The sequence below is a fragment of the Diceros bicornis genome, chromosome 36, assembly GCF_020826845.1.
Source record: "Diceros bicornis minor isolate mBicDic1 chromosome 36, mDicBic1.mat.cur, whole genome shotgun sequence".
Lineage (NCBI taxonomy): Eukaryota > Metazoa > Chordata > Mammalia > Perissodactyla > Rhinocerotidae > Diceros > Diceros bicornis.
The window spans coordinates 16,170,308-16,188,592 of record NC_080775.1 but is presented as its reverse complement, the minus strand read 5'-3'; the positions used below and the strand labels follow the sequence as shown (position 1 = coordinate 16,188,592).

General features: G+C 35.2%; 1 protein-coding gene across 3 annotated transcripts in view; it reads left to right on the top strand.

Annotated features, from left to right (window-relative positions):
- MINDY3 (MINDY lysine 48 deubiquitinase 3) overlaps nt 1-16,815 on the top strand; it is an 84,186-nt gene extending 67,371 nt beyond the window's left edge. For all 3 annotated transcript variants that reach the window (XM_058532482.1, XM_058532484.1, XM_058532483.1), the window contains 4 exons: nt 6,608-6,680; nt 8,960-9,047; nt 12,469-12,540; nt 15,849-16,815. In XM_058532482.1, coding sequence (XP_058388465.1) covers nt 6,608-6,680; nt 8,960-9,047; nt 12,469-12,540; nt 15,849-15,998 — 383 coding nt within the window. In that variant the 3' untranslated portion in view covers nt 15,999-16,815. The remainder of the gene's footprint in view (nt 1-6,607; nt 6,681-8,959; nt 9,048-12,468; nt 12,541-15,848) is intronic.
- Nucleotides 16,816-18,285: the final 1,470 nt, after the last annotated feature.

Sequence of the window (18,285 nt, the reverse complement as noted above, 5' to 3'; positions counted from 1 at the left end):
CCTGTGGGCGTAGATGCAGGGTGGGGGGACTCTACGCAGCTCTCTAGCTGGGATCATCATTGGTGAAGACTGTGGTTACCTGTGTAGCAAAGGCTGCAGATGTCCACAGTGGTGCGACTTGCTGGGGTTCTCCTGTTCTTTTCCCCATGTGGTAAACTTCCTCTGGGGGAATCCCTCCTGGTGCCAAGCTGCTCTTGACTGGAAATGGGGTGACACAGGTAATATGCTTTCCGTACTTTTTTATGCGACCATCCTCAATATTTGAGCTTCGCAGTGTTTTTGCTGCTACTTCTTTGTAGTCCAGAGCTTTCTCTGAGCCGTTTTCAGTTTGTAGTTCTTTATATTTATTGTTTGTGTTGTTTTGTTTGTTTGGGAGACATGTATTCGGGACTCCCAGCCCTCCATCTTGCTGATGTCACTCCCCACAATATAATTGATTGTGCCAGGAAAAAATACAGAAGAATAAGAGAAATCATCTTTATGATTCTCTTTTGAGCCTGAGCTCAGCTATTCTAGCAAAGATAGTTTTGAAAAGTTCACATATACATCACTGTAATGTCCACTGCGTCATTGTTAGCTAGGTTATCTTGATCATCTTTGCAGTTATGTACTTAGCTGTTATAGTTTAGTCATACCTGTTACCTAACTCACTAACTTTTCAAGTATAACTTTAAAACCAAGTCATGCCTTAAATTCTATTGTAAATTACCATGTAGTAACCTATGTTAGTGGATCAGTGAAGTCCTTGTGAACTCTTGAATGGATTCAATTATCTCTATGAATACTTTCTTCTATCTTGAAATTTTTTTACTCTTGGGGATCTTCTCTTTTCATCTCTGAACATTTGAGTCACACGCATTCTAGGAATACATCTTTTCTCTTACCACTTACTATAACTTTAGGCTAGTTACTTTTAGGTCTATAAATCTGTTTTCTTATATATCAAATGAGCATAACCACACCTATTTCGTGAAGTCATTATGAAGATTATGCCCAATGCTTAACAAATTAAGCATGTTGCCCAGTGCTTAACACATAGTTGGTACTTAATAAATTGGCGTTCCTTTCTCTCTACACCTCAAACTAATTGGTGCTCGTGTTGGTAAGTAGACTTTGAGATAGCTTCTTCCACTATGACTCTTCCTTAACTTAAGAAACATAGAAGTTTCTTTCCTCTTGGAATTAATAATCTTTTAAACTTTTGATAACATTTCATTCTAAATGTTTTGATGGGAAATAAAAGAGATTTACCTCTTTACATTTTCCCACCACTGAATGAAAGTAGCCTTATAGTAAGTCAGCAGCTTTAACTTGAATCTTTATGTGTAGCACATGGAACTGTGTCATGGAAGGTGACAAACTTGTAATCATTCTCTTACCACTTTGAATCCTTTGGTGGAAAAGAGGGGTAATAAACAAATCATTTCTATTCCTCAAAGTTTTTAATATATTTGGAGCTAAGGATCAAACTTAATAAAGTACAGTTTTAGGAAACTATAACAAGTTAATATGAAAATAAAATTGATGTAAATAGTATAATATATGGTTAAAAGAAATGTCACCATTAAAGTGAACTTAGGGGCCGGCCCTGTGGCCTGGTGGTGGAGTTCAGCACACTCCGCTTCAGCCACCCGGGTTTGGTTCCCAGGCGCAGACCTACACCACTCGTCAGCAGCCATGCTGTGGCAGTGACCCACATACAAAATAGAGGAAGACTGGCACAGATGTTAGCTCAGGGCAAATCTCCCTCAGCAAAAAATAAAATAAAATAAAAATTTAATTAAAAGAAGTGAACTTAGATTAGTCAGAGAGTTATCATTAAGACCTGAGGAGGGAAAGATCATGTTGGCAAATGAAGCAAAAAGAAGATAAAGTGATATATCTATGAACAGAAGTAGGAGATTGCTAGCTATTCCTTGCGTATAAATTGCTAAGTGTTTGACTTGAACGGAATAGACAGGGCACAAGAAAAATAATTATGTAGCATTTACTAAAGAGAAGTGATGCTAGAGGCAATAGGTTATTGGAATAACCAAGGAAATTAAGGGTCATAGCTTGGGTTTATATTTTAAAGATATATATTTCAGAGAATGAGTTGAGCAGTTTCCTAAGGCATACTCTCTTAAGGATTTTATTTAAGGTACGTGGTTTTTTTCCTGCCACCTCTAACCCCCTTCTAGATGGCTACCTTTTCTATTCTCATATTCCAGTGGAGAGAGCACCACTTCATGGTCATACATGTACTTGTATAAATGCCTGCTCTGTTTCAGGACCTATTTGGGGACTGTTTCTACCCATACTAATATTAATTACAGTATGAGAGGTGGATTCCTTCCAGAATGGAATACATTATAGGATGAAATATGTAGGATGGCATGATGAGTAAACTGGGCATCTTCCCAGAGTTTCCAGTCCATCTTTATAGTGCTGTGTAACTTTGATTTGAAGTGATTGTCCAGGATAATCAGGCATACTCTTATCCCAGTGTAACCACCACAAACTATTCTAAACCAAACGTATAGCTTTCATGTAATCTGCCTTTCTGGATACCCCTACATTTGTTTCATCAGTGAAAATTCTAGAACTGAAATCGAAACCGTGAGTGAATGAGTTTCTTGAGAAAGGGAATATACGAGGAGAGTATCAGATGATCTTAGGAGATAATAACTGTTAATGAACAAAGGCATAAAGAAATGCCTTCAGAGCAAGAAGGAGAGTTCACAGACATAGGAGACCTGGACTTGAACAAGCTAATGTTAGAAGGCTGGTTAAAAAAATTCACCAGGAATGCAGATACTAAAACTAAAGTTTAGTGTCTTATTGTCATAAGCAGTAGATCTGTTTGCTTTTTGGAATTTTTTTAAATCATTAATGAGGTAGCAAGCTTCTACTTTTCATTTTGTTTTACCAAATTACAAGCAAAATTAGCACTTCCTATATTACCAATACTACTACCAATTTATAATCAGTGGCAATTTTTCAAAAATGAGTCCTAAGAGATACATTTGAAAATAAATTGGCTGTGTTTTTACTAGAGAAAGAAAATTATTGATTAAAACAGTTTTCATCTCTATAGTTTTATGTGTGACAACTTGATTTATTAAGAAGAAAGCAAACAAAACTTGTTTAGCCACCTCAAAAAACGTATCTTTCTATATATGACCTATTATAAAGAAAATTCCATTTTCTCATCTGAAATATCACTGTTCATGGTTTAGCTATATATAGTTCACTCTAGGAAGTAGAAGGATTAAAAACAGAAAATTCTTCATTTTTAGTCTTTTCAGTCACTTAGAAAATAATCAGCTAATCTATTAATTGAATTTATTTCCCCAAACATAGCATGCTTTTATTTCAAGATTTAAACAAATCAGGCTCTCAGAACACTTAATATACTAACAGTTCTTAAAAGCTTCTGGGTAGTTCTGGTTTCCATTTAGCAGAGGCTGGTGTGGGGAAATTGTCCCTTGTCATGCTCTTCAGAATATTTGTAGAAAAATTGACCTAGAGGGAAGCTGAGGAAAAGAGAATTTGAGTTCTGGGACCCTTGAGTATGTTTGTATTGGTCTCACTCCCCACCCCACCCACCTCCCCCCTCTGGCATCTCCCCATGTGTCTGACCGTGAGATAGACCTGTAATAAGCGCTGTTAGCAGCATGCTTTAGGCATGTTATGAATTAAATGGACTCGAAGGCTAATTAGCATTCATAGCATTGCCTCTATGAGACTGGATTTTCAGTGTTCTAAACGGGTGACTTATGATCTTTTGAAACATCGACAGCCATCTTTTATCTGAATGATGTCAGTGTGCTGCATTTTTTAATCTTTAAGAATAATTTTATTTGTCATTGATTAATATATGCCAATCCTTAGACGTTCCTAGGAATTGCCTTTTGTTCAATTCAGTCTCTTCTCTTCCTTCTAAAGGACATTTTCTTCTCCAGCCCCTTGCCGTTCCCCTTGTGTCACTGCCATTCTTCACCCTGCTACTGTAGCATTGTCGTTGCTGTTTCTTTCATGCTGCCCCAGCCATAGTTTTTCTGTCCCCTGCCACCATGATTTGTTTTGCAACTTTTCTATCACATGGTTCTGCAGGACAAGCCATAAATTAACTACTCATTTCTTTCTGAACTTCATGCATGCAGTTCACAAAGCTGTTTTTGGTTGAACCATGGTAATTAGCTTGAATAATTAAATATAACAAGTGTTACTGAGCAGCTACTTGTGTCGAGCACTGTGCTATGCCCTGGGGTTATGGAATCCCTGCCACCTAGGAGCTGGTCCCTCTGCTGGGGAGCCAGGGGAGCAAACCAGTAGTAACACGAAGACAAAGACACCAAGGAAAGCTGAAATGTGAAAATGTCTTAATTTTGCCTAGGGGCAAAAGTCACTTTTTTTCAATGAGTTATATTAAATTGTAGGTATATGTTATTAAAGGTTTAATAACTACATCTTGATTTTCTTTTTTATTCCTGAGAAACTTTACTCTCTCTCACCTACAGTGGTTTAAAATGTCAGAGTGCCAAGTGCTAGGCCCCCATGGTCTCCTCACAATTCCTGACGTGTGCTTTCTTCCTGCAGCACTCGGATTAGCTACGCCTCTGTTACAAGAGACCTGCCAGGCCTTTCCTTGTATTCCTTAATCTGACTGTTTGCTGGTGTTAAAAAAAAAAAAAAAAAAAATTCTAAACAGCTTGTTTCCTCCTTTTCAAATGTTTTAAAACACAATTTACCTGTATTTGAATATGTACACAGTAGCTACTTAGCATCACAAGAGCTAGTGCCCTCGTTTGTTCTCCCCACCTGGATCCCTCACTCTTCTGAGCTTTAAAGCCTGTAGAAGTCTATTTTATATTCATGTGGTTAATTTACCAGTGCATTCAAGTTCTACTTTTCCTTTTAGGGCTTCTTAGGTCTGCTTGACTAGTCAACAAATTGTACTCTCAGATTTCCTCTGCTGTTGGTATTGAGGTCGTCTTATCAGCATTGTGTCTCTATTTCCTTATTCTCTAGGGAATTAGTTGACTAAATAGTGGGTAACCGAGTTTCATCTGCTTTTGAAGGTCACTTTGTTATTTTCCTAGTTGTTGCTTACATCTGTATACAGCCAATTAGCTCTCTCTGGGGGTGGGAGCTGAGTCTCTGTTTATGGTAAGAAGAGAGAAGGCTGTCCGCCCTTCAGTGCTCCTGCTCTGTCAGGTGGATATAGGAGAGAGCCCGTGAACACAGAAGCCTGTCCACATCATTGTTCCTGTCTGCTGGCCGCCAAATAAAGCCTGTTGTACATTCCGAGATGCTGAGCTTTCAGCTGTGACTTGACTAAGCAGAATAATTTTCTTTACCTTTCTAATTCATCAAAGTTAGGCTTACAAAGCTTGAATATTTTCACAAGTACCTTCCAACGAGTTCTGTATTCTCCATACCTCAAATTAACGGTGACTTGACAAATTGGAATTATTCTAAACCTTCACTTTAAAAGATTGTACATTTTTAAGTATCCTAAATGATTCTTAGCCTTTTTGTCAAGGCCAGTCTGTCTTCAAATGGGCGAGGATCTGCTTATGAGGCTCAAGAATAGAAAAGACCTTTTTGAAATCCTGACTTCCTCATTTCCTGTCTGATAGAGACAGAGTGCGTGCCACATCCCGAAAGAGCGACTGCACTGGATTCTGCAGTTTGCTTACAGAAGCAGGGCTTTTGGACATCTTTTTCTCCAGGACAAGATTTTCTTTTTAAATTGTCTAATCCCCAAAAAGAATCGTGTGTTGGAAGTTGATTTAAAGCTGAGACGGTCCTCGGGAATGAGTAAATGGGTAGAGCACTCAGGCACTGTACATTTAAGGGAACAAACAACTTGCCTGTTTAAGAGACTGTGATGTCAGACTGCCCCAGAAGCTTTCTGTGTGTGTCATGTTCTGTTTCATCATCCGAGTTTGGGCCATTTACCAATGCTATTTCCTCATCAATCCAGAAAAGGGGTATTTTCCATAAACTGCTCTGCATCAACGTTTGATTCTACTCTGCATTTCAACTTTCAATTTTTTTTCCCATTACATCTATGGCTTTTGTTTAAATTAAGTCTGTTATAGGGATATCTTTTCTTGTTCTTATATTGTCAGTTATTTAAATAACAGTGAATCACTAACATTCTTTCAAAAAGTTAAATAACATTGTGATAAAAGGAATTTGTTGGTAAAGAATTATTTTAATTGGGTTTCTTAAAGGGAATTTAAAGGTTCACATTGTTTATTGAAAGATATACTTAATTACTAAATATTTGTTATAACTTTAAGTAGAAAAAACTTATTTAAGTTTGTAAGCCTGTTTAAAAAGTAATTTGGCTTTAAGATTTCCTTAGAGTTCTCAGGTAGAAGTTATATAATTTTTTTTATTAGAAACTAACCTTGAAAAATCTTAGTCTGTGTGCCCAAGAAAACTAATATGAGAATGTCCAATAGTAGGTATGGTGCCTAAAATAAACTTAATATGCTGTTTCTTAACTCTTTAGATCCCTTTATGTGATTTTTCACTGGAACCTGGTCAGCAATAATAGCATTTCTTGAAGTAAACTCTTATTCCAAGTTGTTTCTGCTATTTTTTTTTCCAGATAATGGATTCATACCCGATTCACTTTTAGAAGATGTGATGAAAGCATTGGACCTTGTTTCAGATCCTGAATAGTAAGCTAAATAGAAAGTGCTCTTTAACCAACTCAAGAAGATTCCATTCAATTTAAAACATTATACACAATTTTGCCCTTTTTTCATCTAAACCTGCATATACAAAGCATAGCACTTTATATAAAGCAAAAATTTAAGAAGAAATCAGCCTAATCAGTATGATAGCAGAGACCTGACATCCTTAAAATGAGCTTCCTTTCCCACTCTGCACTCACTGTCCTGCTTAAAATCTTCTCACTGCAAAATCTTTTCCATGTTTTTAAATTTTGTGCATATCTTTAGTAGCTTTAGTGAAAGTAGTGACAGATCTATAAATTGTCTGTATTACTGGTCATGCTGCTTAAATAACCAACAGGCCTCTGACTTTCAGTCTGAAATAAAGACATTTGATCAAAGACATTGAACATTTCTAAATTATTAACTGATCTGAAACCTTTGTAAGTGACCCCAGTATATTATAAAATATAATTTTTCAGTATTGTCTAACATTAATATTGTGTCGTTGCCTTTATTCTCACTGTTACATATTTTGTACATTGTTACATCTACAACTTCTTCCATAAATTTGGGATCTTCATTACGCATGAGAAAAATCTCTCTTGTTAAGTGGATCCATCTATTGATCAAGTATGGAAATAAAATTAAGATTACCTATGATCTCCACTAACTTTTCCCTTTTATGCACAGTTTTTTTTTCTTCTGAAAGTTTTTCTGACAATGAGCAAACTTTAGCTTATAAAACATTTAAGGAAAGGATTCAGCAAAAGCAACATAAAACATTGGTATACACAGTTTTTAGAACTTAATCCTATTCTGTTTATAAATAGTTCAGGTGTGTTTTCTCTGAAAGTATGAAATACATACAAACATTTTCAAACTACTATACATCTGAATTAATATGTCTCAGTCTTACTACCTAGAGCTGTGATGTTAACCATTCTTAACAGTTAGATATAATTGTAGTTTCCAACTTAAAGAGGAGACAGTCAGAGATTTGAACTAGTTTAATAAATGGTATAATAGTAGTTACCATATTTCTTCTAAACTGATTTCCAAGTAGAGACCATCTTGTTTACATTGCTCTAATTTGCAAAAGAGAATTGAACTCAGGTAATTTTGGTTACTGATGATTCTTAAGACAGCAAGAAAGAAAAAGGAAAAGTTAATTTTTTTCCAAATTCTTACATAATTGGCTATATATCATTTACTTAATTTTCTTTATGTCATCATAATACATAACATACTTTGAATTATAAAGTTAGAACAATTGAGTTAGATTGTTTTTCTACAAGTAGCTGAATTGGACTGAGTTATTCACTCTGTACTTTGGTCTAGTCACATTCATTATATGTGATGGCCCATAAACTAACAGAACCCTATTAAGGGTTAATAAATTAAATATATTAAATGTAATATGACCTTGCCTTTCTTTGTTTCATTCATAACCTCCTGGCCTCGCTCAGACCCATTAAAATGTGATATCTTTTGCATATTGTACAATAAGGTATCTTTAACTTGCGGTTTATAGTTTGGGAAATAACATGGAGAAGGAAAATTTTCTGAAAAGACCATTTTCATTTTTAAAACTCTTTCCTCTGCCTTCTTTCTACTCACACCTAACACCTTTCCCCAGCCTTGGCTACACTTAAGTGCTAAGGGCTCTGCAAAGCACGATTCACTGTAGGCTGCTACTGCAACAACAGAGGACATACCGCTCACTGTAACTCACTGCACTTCAGCTCTTCCAGAATTATCTTACCTCTCTGAGCTTCAGGTTACATTGTCTGAGAATTTTAAGCTTCCACCTCTTTTGGTTCCTGAAAGTAAGCTTTTTAGGAGATGTTTTGATTCTCTGATGTATCTCTGCCTTTAGAAGTGCTTTGTTTTTCTCCTTGGGTTTAAAATAAACAAGTTAAATGCGTCATTTGATTGTTAAATTCAGGCATACCTATGAAGCAAAAAGAATTTGCCTTTGGGAGGTTATAGCCTGTGTTTATAAGCCTAGGTTTTTAAAGTACTTTACCTAATAAGGAACACTATTCCAAAGTCATCATCATCATTTAAATTCTAAATAGTAACAGATTACTCTGGTTTAAAAATAACCAAGTTTTGGCAAATTAGATGTCATTCCTGTGTATTTGTCATTAAGGGTCTAAAAAGAACAGCTCTTAGGATTTTTGGCAGTCAAATGTGTTATAGTACCAGTAATTTAATCATGAAAGAAGAAAAATAAGTTTTTTCTTCGGTATCCACTGTTTTTCTTTTTTTCCTCCCCATAGTATAAATCTCATGAAGAATAAATTAGATCCAGAAGGATTAGGAATCATATTATTGGGTCCATTTCTTCAAGAATTTTTTCCTGATCAGGTAACATAGTTGAACTTATTTATTGCTTTGTTCTATTGGGATGATCATCTTGTAATTGTTTCACAATTTTTTTCTAATTTAAAATGTTCTGACATGCAGATATAAGACTAAGAAAGCAATATTATATAAATACTTTCCCATACAGAGAGGATAGAAGGGTATGTGTGTTCTAATACAGTAATGCAGAACTTTGGGGGGAGGGGGTAGTGGAAGATAGTGTATTCACCAATATATATATACATAATGGTATTGTTTTTATAAAGGAAGGATAAAAAGAGAAAGATTCTCTTTATCCACTCCCACCTCTATTTTCCTTGTCTCAGGTAACTATTGTTAATAGATTGGTATGTATCTTTTTCGAACTTTGTAAATACTAGAGAAGGAAGGTAAAAGAGCCTGTATGTAGTGGAAGCTCCTACTAGTGAACCTAAGTTCCAGAAGAATTTTAGTTGAGTACAAGAAAAACCTTTGCGTGGAGCTGTGCTGTCATGTTGGGACATGTCTTCCATTGGGCTTTGATAGGAACTCAGTTAATAAGAGTCCATGCTAGTCTCAGTGCTGCTGAGCTATGTCTACGTCATTGGCAAGCCAATTCTGCAGCCTACACCACTCTTTTCTTCTGCGTTTCCTATCTAAGTGAAGAATTTTACCACTAAACCAAATGATTTAGTTAGGTATATCATGAGCATTTCATCAGATGTCAGCATGGTTTAAATTAAAGTTCATTGTTTTAATAAAAATGCCAATTTCTGTTCCACCTCTATTATAAAAGAGATGTATTGCCAAGAAGAAAAATTATGCCAAGATGATAGAGGGAAAATATCAAGATGAAATTATTAAATTTCAAGATATAGTTGTTAATGTGATGTCTCATATTTAAATTATCTTTAACAGAGTAGACAATATTATTGTCATTCAATCTTGGTAATTAAAAAAGAAAAAGGAACCCATATTTTCTAAACCTTTATCTATCTGTTATGGTTACTGTGAGTAAAGAAAGTGAGTGAGGTAAAATTCAAAAAGTAACTAAGGATATCACAATATTACTATTAGACTTTTTAAAATTTTGGTAAGGGCTTCGTAAAAAATAGATTGCTTTTCCCTGACATTATAGTCACAAAATGTAAAAGGACTCTGTCACTCGTTTTGGCCATTATTCATATACTTCTTTGTACCTAACAGACCAATGTAGTCACACTCAGCAAACATTCAATCAACCAGGAATAAATGAAGTAAAGTTGCAGAAGGACAGCGAGGAAAATATCTAACTTCAATAATCTTTACAAATGCTTAAAGTGGGTGCCATGGGAGAGCACTTCTTTGCCATGAGGTAGAGGCAGATGGAGGGGAAAAAAAGACATGGGAATTTCATAACCATCTCAAGGCAATTTGTTTATAACAAGAATAGCAGAAGCAGCTACCATGTATTAAGCGTGTACTGTGCAGCAGGCAGTATGTGCCTTACAAATTAGGTCATATTTTCCCCCCATTTTGGCAATGAGGAAACTGAAGATTAGAAAACTTAAAAAAATTGCTTAAGCTCATACAGCTAGTAAGTAGCTAATTCAAGAGTCCAATGTAGGTCACCTAACCCCGGAGACTAAGCAGTTTACCACTGTGTTATACTGCCTTTTGTTGATATTTCAGCATTTTGTGCCCATTGTTAATGACTGCAACTAGAGAATATAAATTGTATTCAATTACAGTAAAATATTCATTTTGTAAGTTAAAGTACATTAACTCTGGAAATCAACTGCCAAATTATTTATCTAAGTAACTAATTGCATTGACTCATATGTATAATTAAGAAAATGATCAAATATGTTATTGATTTTTCTGTTTGTTATAGAGCATTTTGAGTGGGATACAAAAAATTATAAGAGAGCTTAGATTTTAGTTGGGAATACAAGACATGAAAAGTTAAAAAACAGTTAAAAATTTAAACACTCTTTCAAAATAACATCTGAAGAGATGGTATAAAGTAGTGTATGATTTGTTCCCAAACTAAATATTAAGACAGTTGTTATTATAAAGCTCCCGAAGTAATAAAGAATCTCACTAGTGTTGGATTCCAGAAAAACTTGACAGAAAAAGTAAGATTTGAACCGGGTCTTGAAAAATGAGAAAAGAGCAAGAGAGAAAGGCATTTTAGAGAAGAATAAACAAAGTCACAAATGTGCAAAAAGCTGACAACAAAAGGTCTTTTCATGGGACAGTGAGAAGTAAGCTTGTCTAAAACAGAATTCAGAAAGGTGAGTAGTTGCAGATAAGACTGAAAAGGTAGATTAGACTGTGTATTTTAGGATTCTTGGTTGCAAATCGTAGAACCCCAGCCTGAATTGACTTCAGTGGGAGGGAAAGATGTGAATTGGAAGGAGTAGCTCAGAGGAATTGAAGAAGCAAGCATCCGGAAGGTAGCACTAGGAGCCTCCGAGACCGGAGCAGCCTCTTCATCTCCCATCCTCTCTCTCTCCAAAGTAGCGGCCTTCTCTCAGCCTGTCTTTCTCTAGGAGCTGAAGCCACAGTGGCCAGCAGCTCTCCTCCCTTTCTCTTTCCAATTGGAAAAAATTTAAGGAGGGACTTCGGCCCAGCCTGAGTCACGTGCCCATCCTGGTATCAATCAGACACGGCCAGAAAGACAAGAGGGATAGGCAGAGGGAGGCTCAGCCGTGGGCCCTGAGGGAAATCATGGGAGCCAGGCACCTTCAGTGGGGCCAGACCATGAATGGGCGTGAATGCTGGATTAAGAGAGTTGAACTTGATCTTTAGCTAATTGAGAACTAAAGTTAAGACAGGCGAATAACATGATCAAACAGTTTTTCTGAAAGTTTAGTCTGTTAGTGACTTATAGGGTTATCCTTTCTTTATTGAATATTATCAAAGTCTCTTTAAACGCTATAAATATGTTTTCATTTCTCACAGTGCTCTCTTCAGTAATTAAAAGTTGCCAAGATTCAATGATATTTTTTGGAATGGAAAGCCCTAATTCGATATTGTGGATGAACACATTGAAAGTTTTGGTGCATATATGTTTGTGGTCTGAGTGAAAGGGATATACTCCTATTCCATATTCGAAAGGAACAAGTTATTTACAACCAGAGAAAAAGCAGAGATACATTGTAGGAAATACTTTTGTGTTTTAGAACCTTCAAAAAAATTATAGTAATACATGCACATAGTTAAAAACATAAAATAAACTCTAGTGCAAAAGATTTTATAATAAAAATCATCACTTCCCCACTTTCCAGTCTCTTCCCCAGAAGCAACTATTTCAGCTTTTAGGTTTTCTTGCTTTACCAAATGATTCCCCAATCAAAGGATGAGGATTTAAGAAACTTGCATTTTACTTTCAATTGCTAATTAGAAATTGCCTGATATGAAGATATAACTTAAAGTTTTAATAGTACTTTATTTATAATAGGGCTCCAGTGGTCCAGAGTCTTTTACTGTCTACCACTACAATGGACTGAAGCAATCAAATTATAATGAAAAGGTATGATAATTCACATAGTCATTTGTCTTCACCTGGGTTGATAAAATAAATATGACTATATAACAGTGTTTCATTCCCATAAAATTGCTACCTAGAGATTATTCCAGGAGTCTCTTTACTATCACAACATATTTTAGAACTGATCATATTTTGATTTAACCAATATATGATTCTCAGTGAGATCTTCATTGGAATTGTGGAACAGTAGTTTCACTGTAACAAAATAACTACATCTGCGTACATGTTGTTACCCTTTACTATGTAAATATTACTAAATCAACCTTATACTTTAGTCCAGTGAAAGTTATTGATCCATTTAAATGGAGAAAGGGGTAATAGGTTTTTGATTGAGAAAAATATTTTTAAAGGATTTAATTAACTAATAACCATAATAGCTAGCATTTATTGGGCATTTACTGAGCAAGTACATAGTAAGTACTTTGTTTTATCTGAAATTTCACACCACCCTATGAAGTAAGTATGGTTTGTAGATCCCGATTTTACAGAGGAAGAAACTAAAACAGAGAGGTAAGCAACTTGCCAAGGTCAAGCAGCTAGGAAATGGCAGAGCTGGGGTTGAAACAGGTAGTCTGCCTCAGAGCCTGCACTTTACCCACCATGCTTTGCTGCTTTCCTTTGTGAATCACTGACAAAGGCACCTGGGTGATTTACCCTTTTTGATTAAATATTAGCTTTGTTTACATGTACGATATGTCTATTATGTTTGCATTTATTCAAGTAACAATCACAGTAGATAGACCTAATATTAGAAGGAATAAGTCCTACCATCCCTTTTTAATTTGAAATTTTCATGCTGATTTTATAATTATCTAAACTGAGGATGGCTACAGAAAATAGATCATAATGTACATTAAATACATAATTTCAGTTATAGCAAATCTAAAACAGATTGAAATTTACTTTTATTTTCATAATGAAGTATAAATTAGAAATTTTATTAAGTTAGGTCTAAAGATGTTTTCACAAGAAGATAATTTATTGTTATATGTATATAGCAAAAAATATAAATTGTCAATAAGAAAACTTGGGTGCTATTTCCTAATATGTGCTACTTCATCTGGATTTTGAAGCTTTACGTAGCCTTGTAATAGGAGGTACTTTCTAGTCACTAGTTCTTCACCTACACAATCCCTGCAAGGTAGGTCAGTCAAATATTGTCCATATTTTACAGATGAGGCATCTGAGACAGGGAGATTAAGCGACTCACCCAGGGTCACACAGCAAGTCATTGACAGAGCAGGGATTGGAACTGAGTTCCTGATTCCCAATCCTGTCCTTGGTCTGCTTGGCCACGCTACCTGTATAGTAAGTTTTCAAATCATGCTTGTGACAAGCGTCTGACATACTAACAAAAAGATCAGAAATCAACGATGAAATATTAACGTGATAGTAGTATGTAAGAACTATAAACAAAGCATGTATGTCATTAAGTTGCAGAGGTATAATGTTATGACGTTACTTGGGAGGTAGAAATATGGTAGACCACGTAGGAAGGTACTATTAAAATTATCTAAGGAAACAGACACAGGAGAATGCTGGCCAAGCGGAGGGAGCCTGATCCACCAGGCGGCGCGGGCTGGCTGAGGCCACAGAGGTAGGTCACAGTACTTTGCCCAAGCAGGTCTGCTCTAACACCATGAGCAAGTGAAGTTCCTTGTGAAAAACAGGTTCTGTCTCATCTGTTAATTATAACTCAAGTTATTGTACTTTATGGACAATTTTTCAGAAAAGAAAGACTTGCTTTGGGGAGTTGAAAAGTGTGAGTTGTAGTTTTAATAGTAAATATATTTCATCAAAACTAGAAACAAACTAATATATTAACCAAAATAAAGATGCAAAAAAAAAATGCATTTCACATTAAAGTATGTCTTTAGAGCTTCCTAAGAAACAAGTAGGGGGGCTGGCCCGGTGCCATAGTGGTTGAGTTTGCACACTCCACTTCAGCGGCCTGGGGTTCGCAGGTTTGGATCCCGGGCGCAGACCTACGCATCACTCATCAAGCCATGCTGTGGTGGCATCCCATTTACAAAATAGAGGAAGATGGGCACAGATGTTAGCTCAGGGCTAATCTTCCTCAGCAAAAAAAGAGGAAGATTGGCAACAGATGTAAGGGCCAATCTTCCTTACCAAAAAAAAAAGAAAAAGAGTAGATTCAGGAAACCAAATTATCTGACCTAGTAATATAACATACTCTATTCCTATATTTAATGTGTTTTTAAGGAAACTCTCATTTAAGGCTAATAAAGTTGTTTCTTTTGGCTTCTTAGTCACATAACCTATGGCTTTTATATTGGAAGAACATAATTACAATACATGTATCAGCCGTTGAAAGTATACATACTTTGGAAGAAGGCAGTCTATATCTGTTCCTTTTAAATTATACAATCAGAATTTCTCTTGGTACAACAAGAAATTAATGACTGAGTGGTTTAACGTACACAGTGAGCCCTTGTGAGTTAGGGTTTTAGTAAGTATGTTATGTCATAGATACTTCTAAAAGATTTTCATTATAAATTAATCAGAATAAAATTTTCTTCTGATATCCACCTGCCAGTTTATATTTTAGATGATCCTTATCACTGCATATAAAGTACCCGGTTAGTTTTATATACCAACCTTTTTCTATTTGACTTTTGTTTCTGTCCTGACATTCTTTTTGATTTTTTTCTCCATGATTTTTTATGCAATGCAAAGTACACTCATGAACAGCATTTTCAGAAGCATTTAACACAGTAAAAAGCAAATTTCATTGACAGACGTCCAAATGGCTTTCAGCTCTGGAAATTCAGCACCTAAAATGGAAGGAGAAAGTTAAGTCCTCAGAATATATAGCTGTATTTCTATTGTAGCTTTCCATTTCGTGAGGCAGCATGACCATTCGAGTGCCTCAATATTAAAACAGTAGGGAGTATATAAATTGTTACATAAATAATTTAAAATTTCTTCCAAATAGTATATGTTATTTTAAGAATGATTTTTCTTTTATCAGAAACTGTGTGTATCAGAAACATATGGAATTCACATATGCTTTTTTTTAAATCATGAATTTAAAATCTAAAAATCAACAGTCACCTAGCAGTTAAAATTTATATCACTATCTTGTTTCCAAATTTATTTTCACATTAATTGGTATGCATATATTCTTGCTCATAATCTGTATCGTAATAAAATTAGATGTAAAGTTCCATATGAAACAATATGCAATGTCTTATTTGCTAGCCTGTGAAAATTTTTGTATCTTTCATAAAAATTTGCTAATATGGATTGACCTTGTTTTTGTTCAACAGGTAATGTATGTGGAAGGGACCGCAGTTGTTATGGGTTTTGAAGATCCTATGCTACAAACAGATGACACGCCTATTAAACGCTGTCTCCAAACCAAATGGCCATACATCGAATTACTCTGGACCACAGATCGCTCTCCTTCACTAAACTGATTTGCCTAAGTATTTATGAGGAAGATCGTAATAGCAGATGTTGAAAGAGGGATGCAAGACTGGCAATTGGCTAAATTAAGCTACACACTGGTATCATTGATTAACTGTAAATACCAATTAAAAACACATTTTCAGTGTTTAAGATATGTTTAAATTATTTATGTTAAAGGTTACCCTGTTTTAACTCTGTGTGAAATTTACTAGCAAAATTAAGCTTTAATCAGCATTCATCACTTTTGCAGTCAGATAATTGGTCATTTATCAAATTACAGTCATAATGCTATAGCATTCGTATATTGAGTATCAAAGTTACTATTTATGAACTTCTACTTTGGGGTTTATTTCATTTAGGCACATTTTATTGTTTAAATGATTCTGGCTTGCCATATATCAGCCTCCATATTGAAATGCAGAAGAGTTAATTTTTATTTCTTTTCTAAAATCTGTTATCCATTAGAAATATTGATAAATAACAAATTATCAACCTGGGTTCTTTGACAGTTGGCTTAGAACTGGCATGTTTATAAAAAGTAGAAACTATAAAGGAACATTACCATTTATTCACAGATACATAGAGGATGTATTTTAAAAAATGATAGGAAAGAGAATCTGTTTGATAGTCTTAACACTGTTAACTTTCATTGTATTGCCAAATACACTTTTCCAAATTTGTCCCAACAGCCCTGTAAGCCAGCTTTCTTGTATATTTATAAATGTGATAAATGCATGAGAACATCTGTTATTACATTAGTATCCTGCTTTATTTATTATGATCCTAGTGGATGGTCTAAATAAACACTTTTTTTCTTTAACTGTACCCTTGCATTTTTTTACAATAGTGACTCAAAATAAACAAATACTTTTAAACGTTTCTGCCCAGCAACCTTGAGATCACAGCGTAGAATAAGTGCCTAATGGACTCACACAACACCTTGAAAAGGAAACCAAACCTTCCACTTACCAAGAGCTCTGTAACTCACCCAGACAGCCAGAAGCAGCAGAACCTGGGTGGCAGCTGTCTGGGCCAGTGGACAAAGATACAGAGGTCCCATCCTGTTTATTTTAGAGAGATTTACTTTATTCCAATAGGTCTGTTGCCCACCAGTTTGAAATGTGAATAGTCAGAAATGCTTTCTTTCCTTCACTTGCAAAGCAGTTTTTTTGGTATCCTCTTAGGAATTTCAGAACTGAACTTTGCCTTCAACAGCATAGTTGAATATGTATTTCCTCTGTGAATCTCTGTGGTTTTATTTATGTTTTATTTTTATAGACATTAACAATTACAATAATTAAGTAGATTTTAGCATAGGAAAAAAGTGGCACAAGATTTTATGTATAACTTTTGGTAACGTGTTCAGGAGTGTGGTACTAGCTACTAGAATTATAGCTGTAAAATGTCAGTTTTTTTGGTTAATCTTGGCTACTTCCAAATGTATATAAAGTACATTGTTTTAGAATTCATTCTCTAACTCTAGTCCTAAATTCCATAATGATTGTGAAAAAGCATAGATTTTCTCACAAACATTGAGCCTACAAAATACTATATTCTTTTTACTATTGCTACATAACAAACCATCCCAAAACTTCATGGCATAAAATAATCATTTTACAAATTCAGTGGCTTAGAAGTTGGAACAGAGCACAGTGGGGATAGTTTGTCTATTTCTCAATCTGGAGACTCCACTGGGAGACTGGAGGTGCCTTCACTCACGTGACTGGCATGACTGGGACCTTACCTTGCTCTGATTGACAGATGTAGAAAACTGCACCAAACAATACAAACAGGACATTTTCTTTGCATGTGCATGTGGGACTCTTTACCAGGATGGACTATATGCTGGACCATAAAGCAAGTGTAGAAGATCCCCAAAAGTTTGGAAATTAAGCAGCGTACTTCTGAATAACCCAAGGGTCAAAGAGAAATTGAAATGAGAATTAGAACTTACTTTTCACTGAATGAAAATAAGACATAGCAAAAATTGTGGGATGTAACTAAAGGAATGCTTGCAGCAAAATGAATAGCTGTAAGTAAATATATTAGAAAAGTAGAAAGTTTGGGAATTGGAAAGCTAAGCTTTCATGTCAAAAACAAGAAACTCAAAGTAAATAATAAGATAAAAAGAGAGCTATTCACATGCAAAAGAACAAATTTGGAGTCCTACCTCACACTATATGGAAAATTTAACTTAAAATGATCAGAGATCTCATTGTAAGAGGCAGAACTATAAAATTCCTAGAAGAAACGGAGTAAATCTTCATGACCTCGGGTTAGGCAATGATGTCTTAG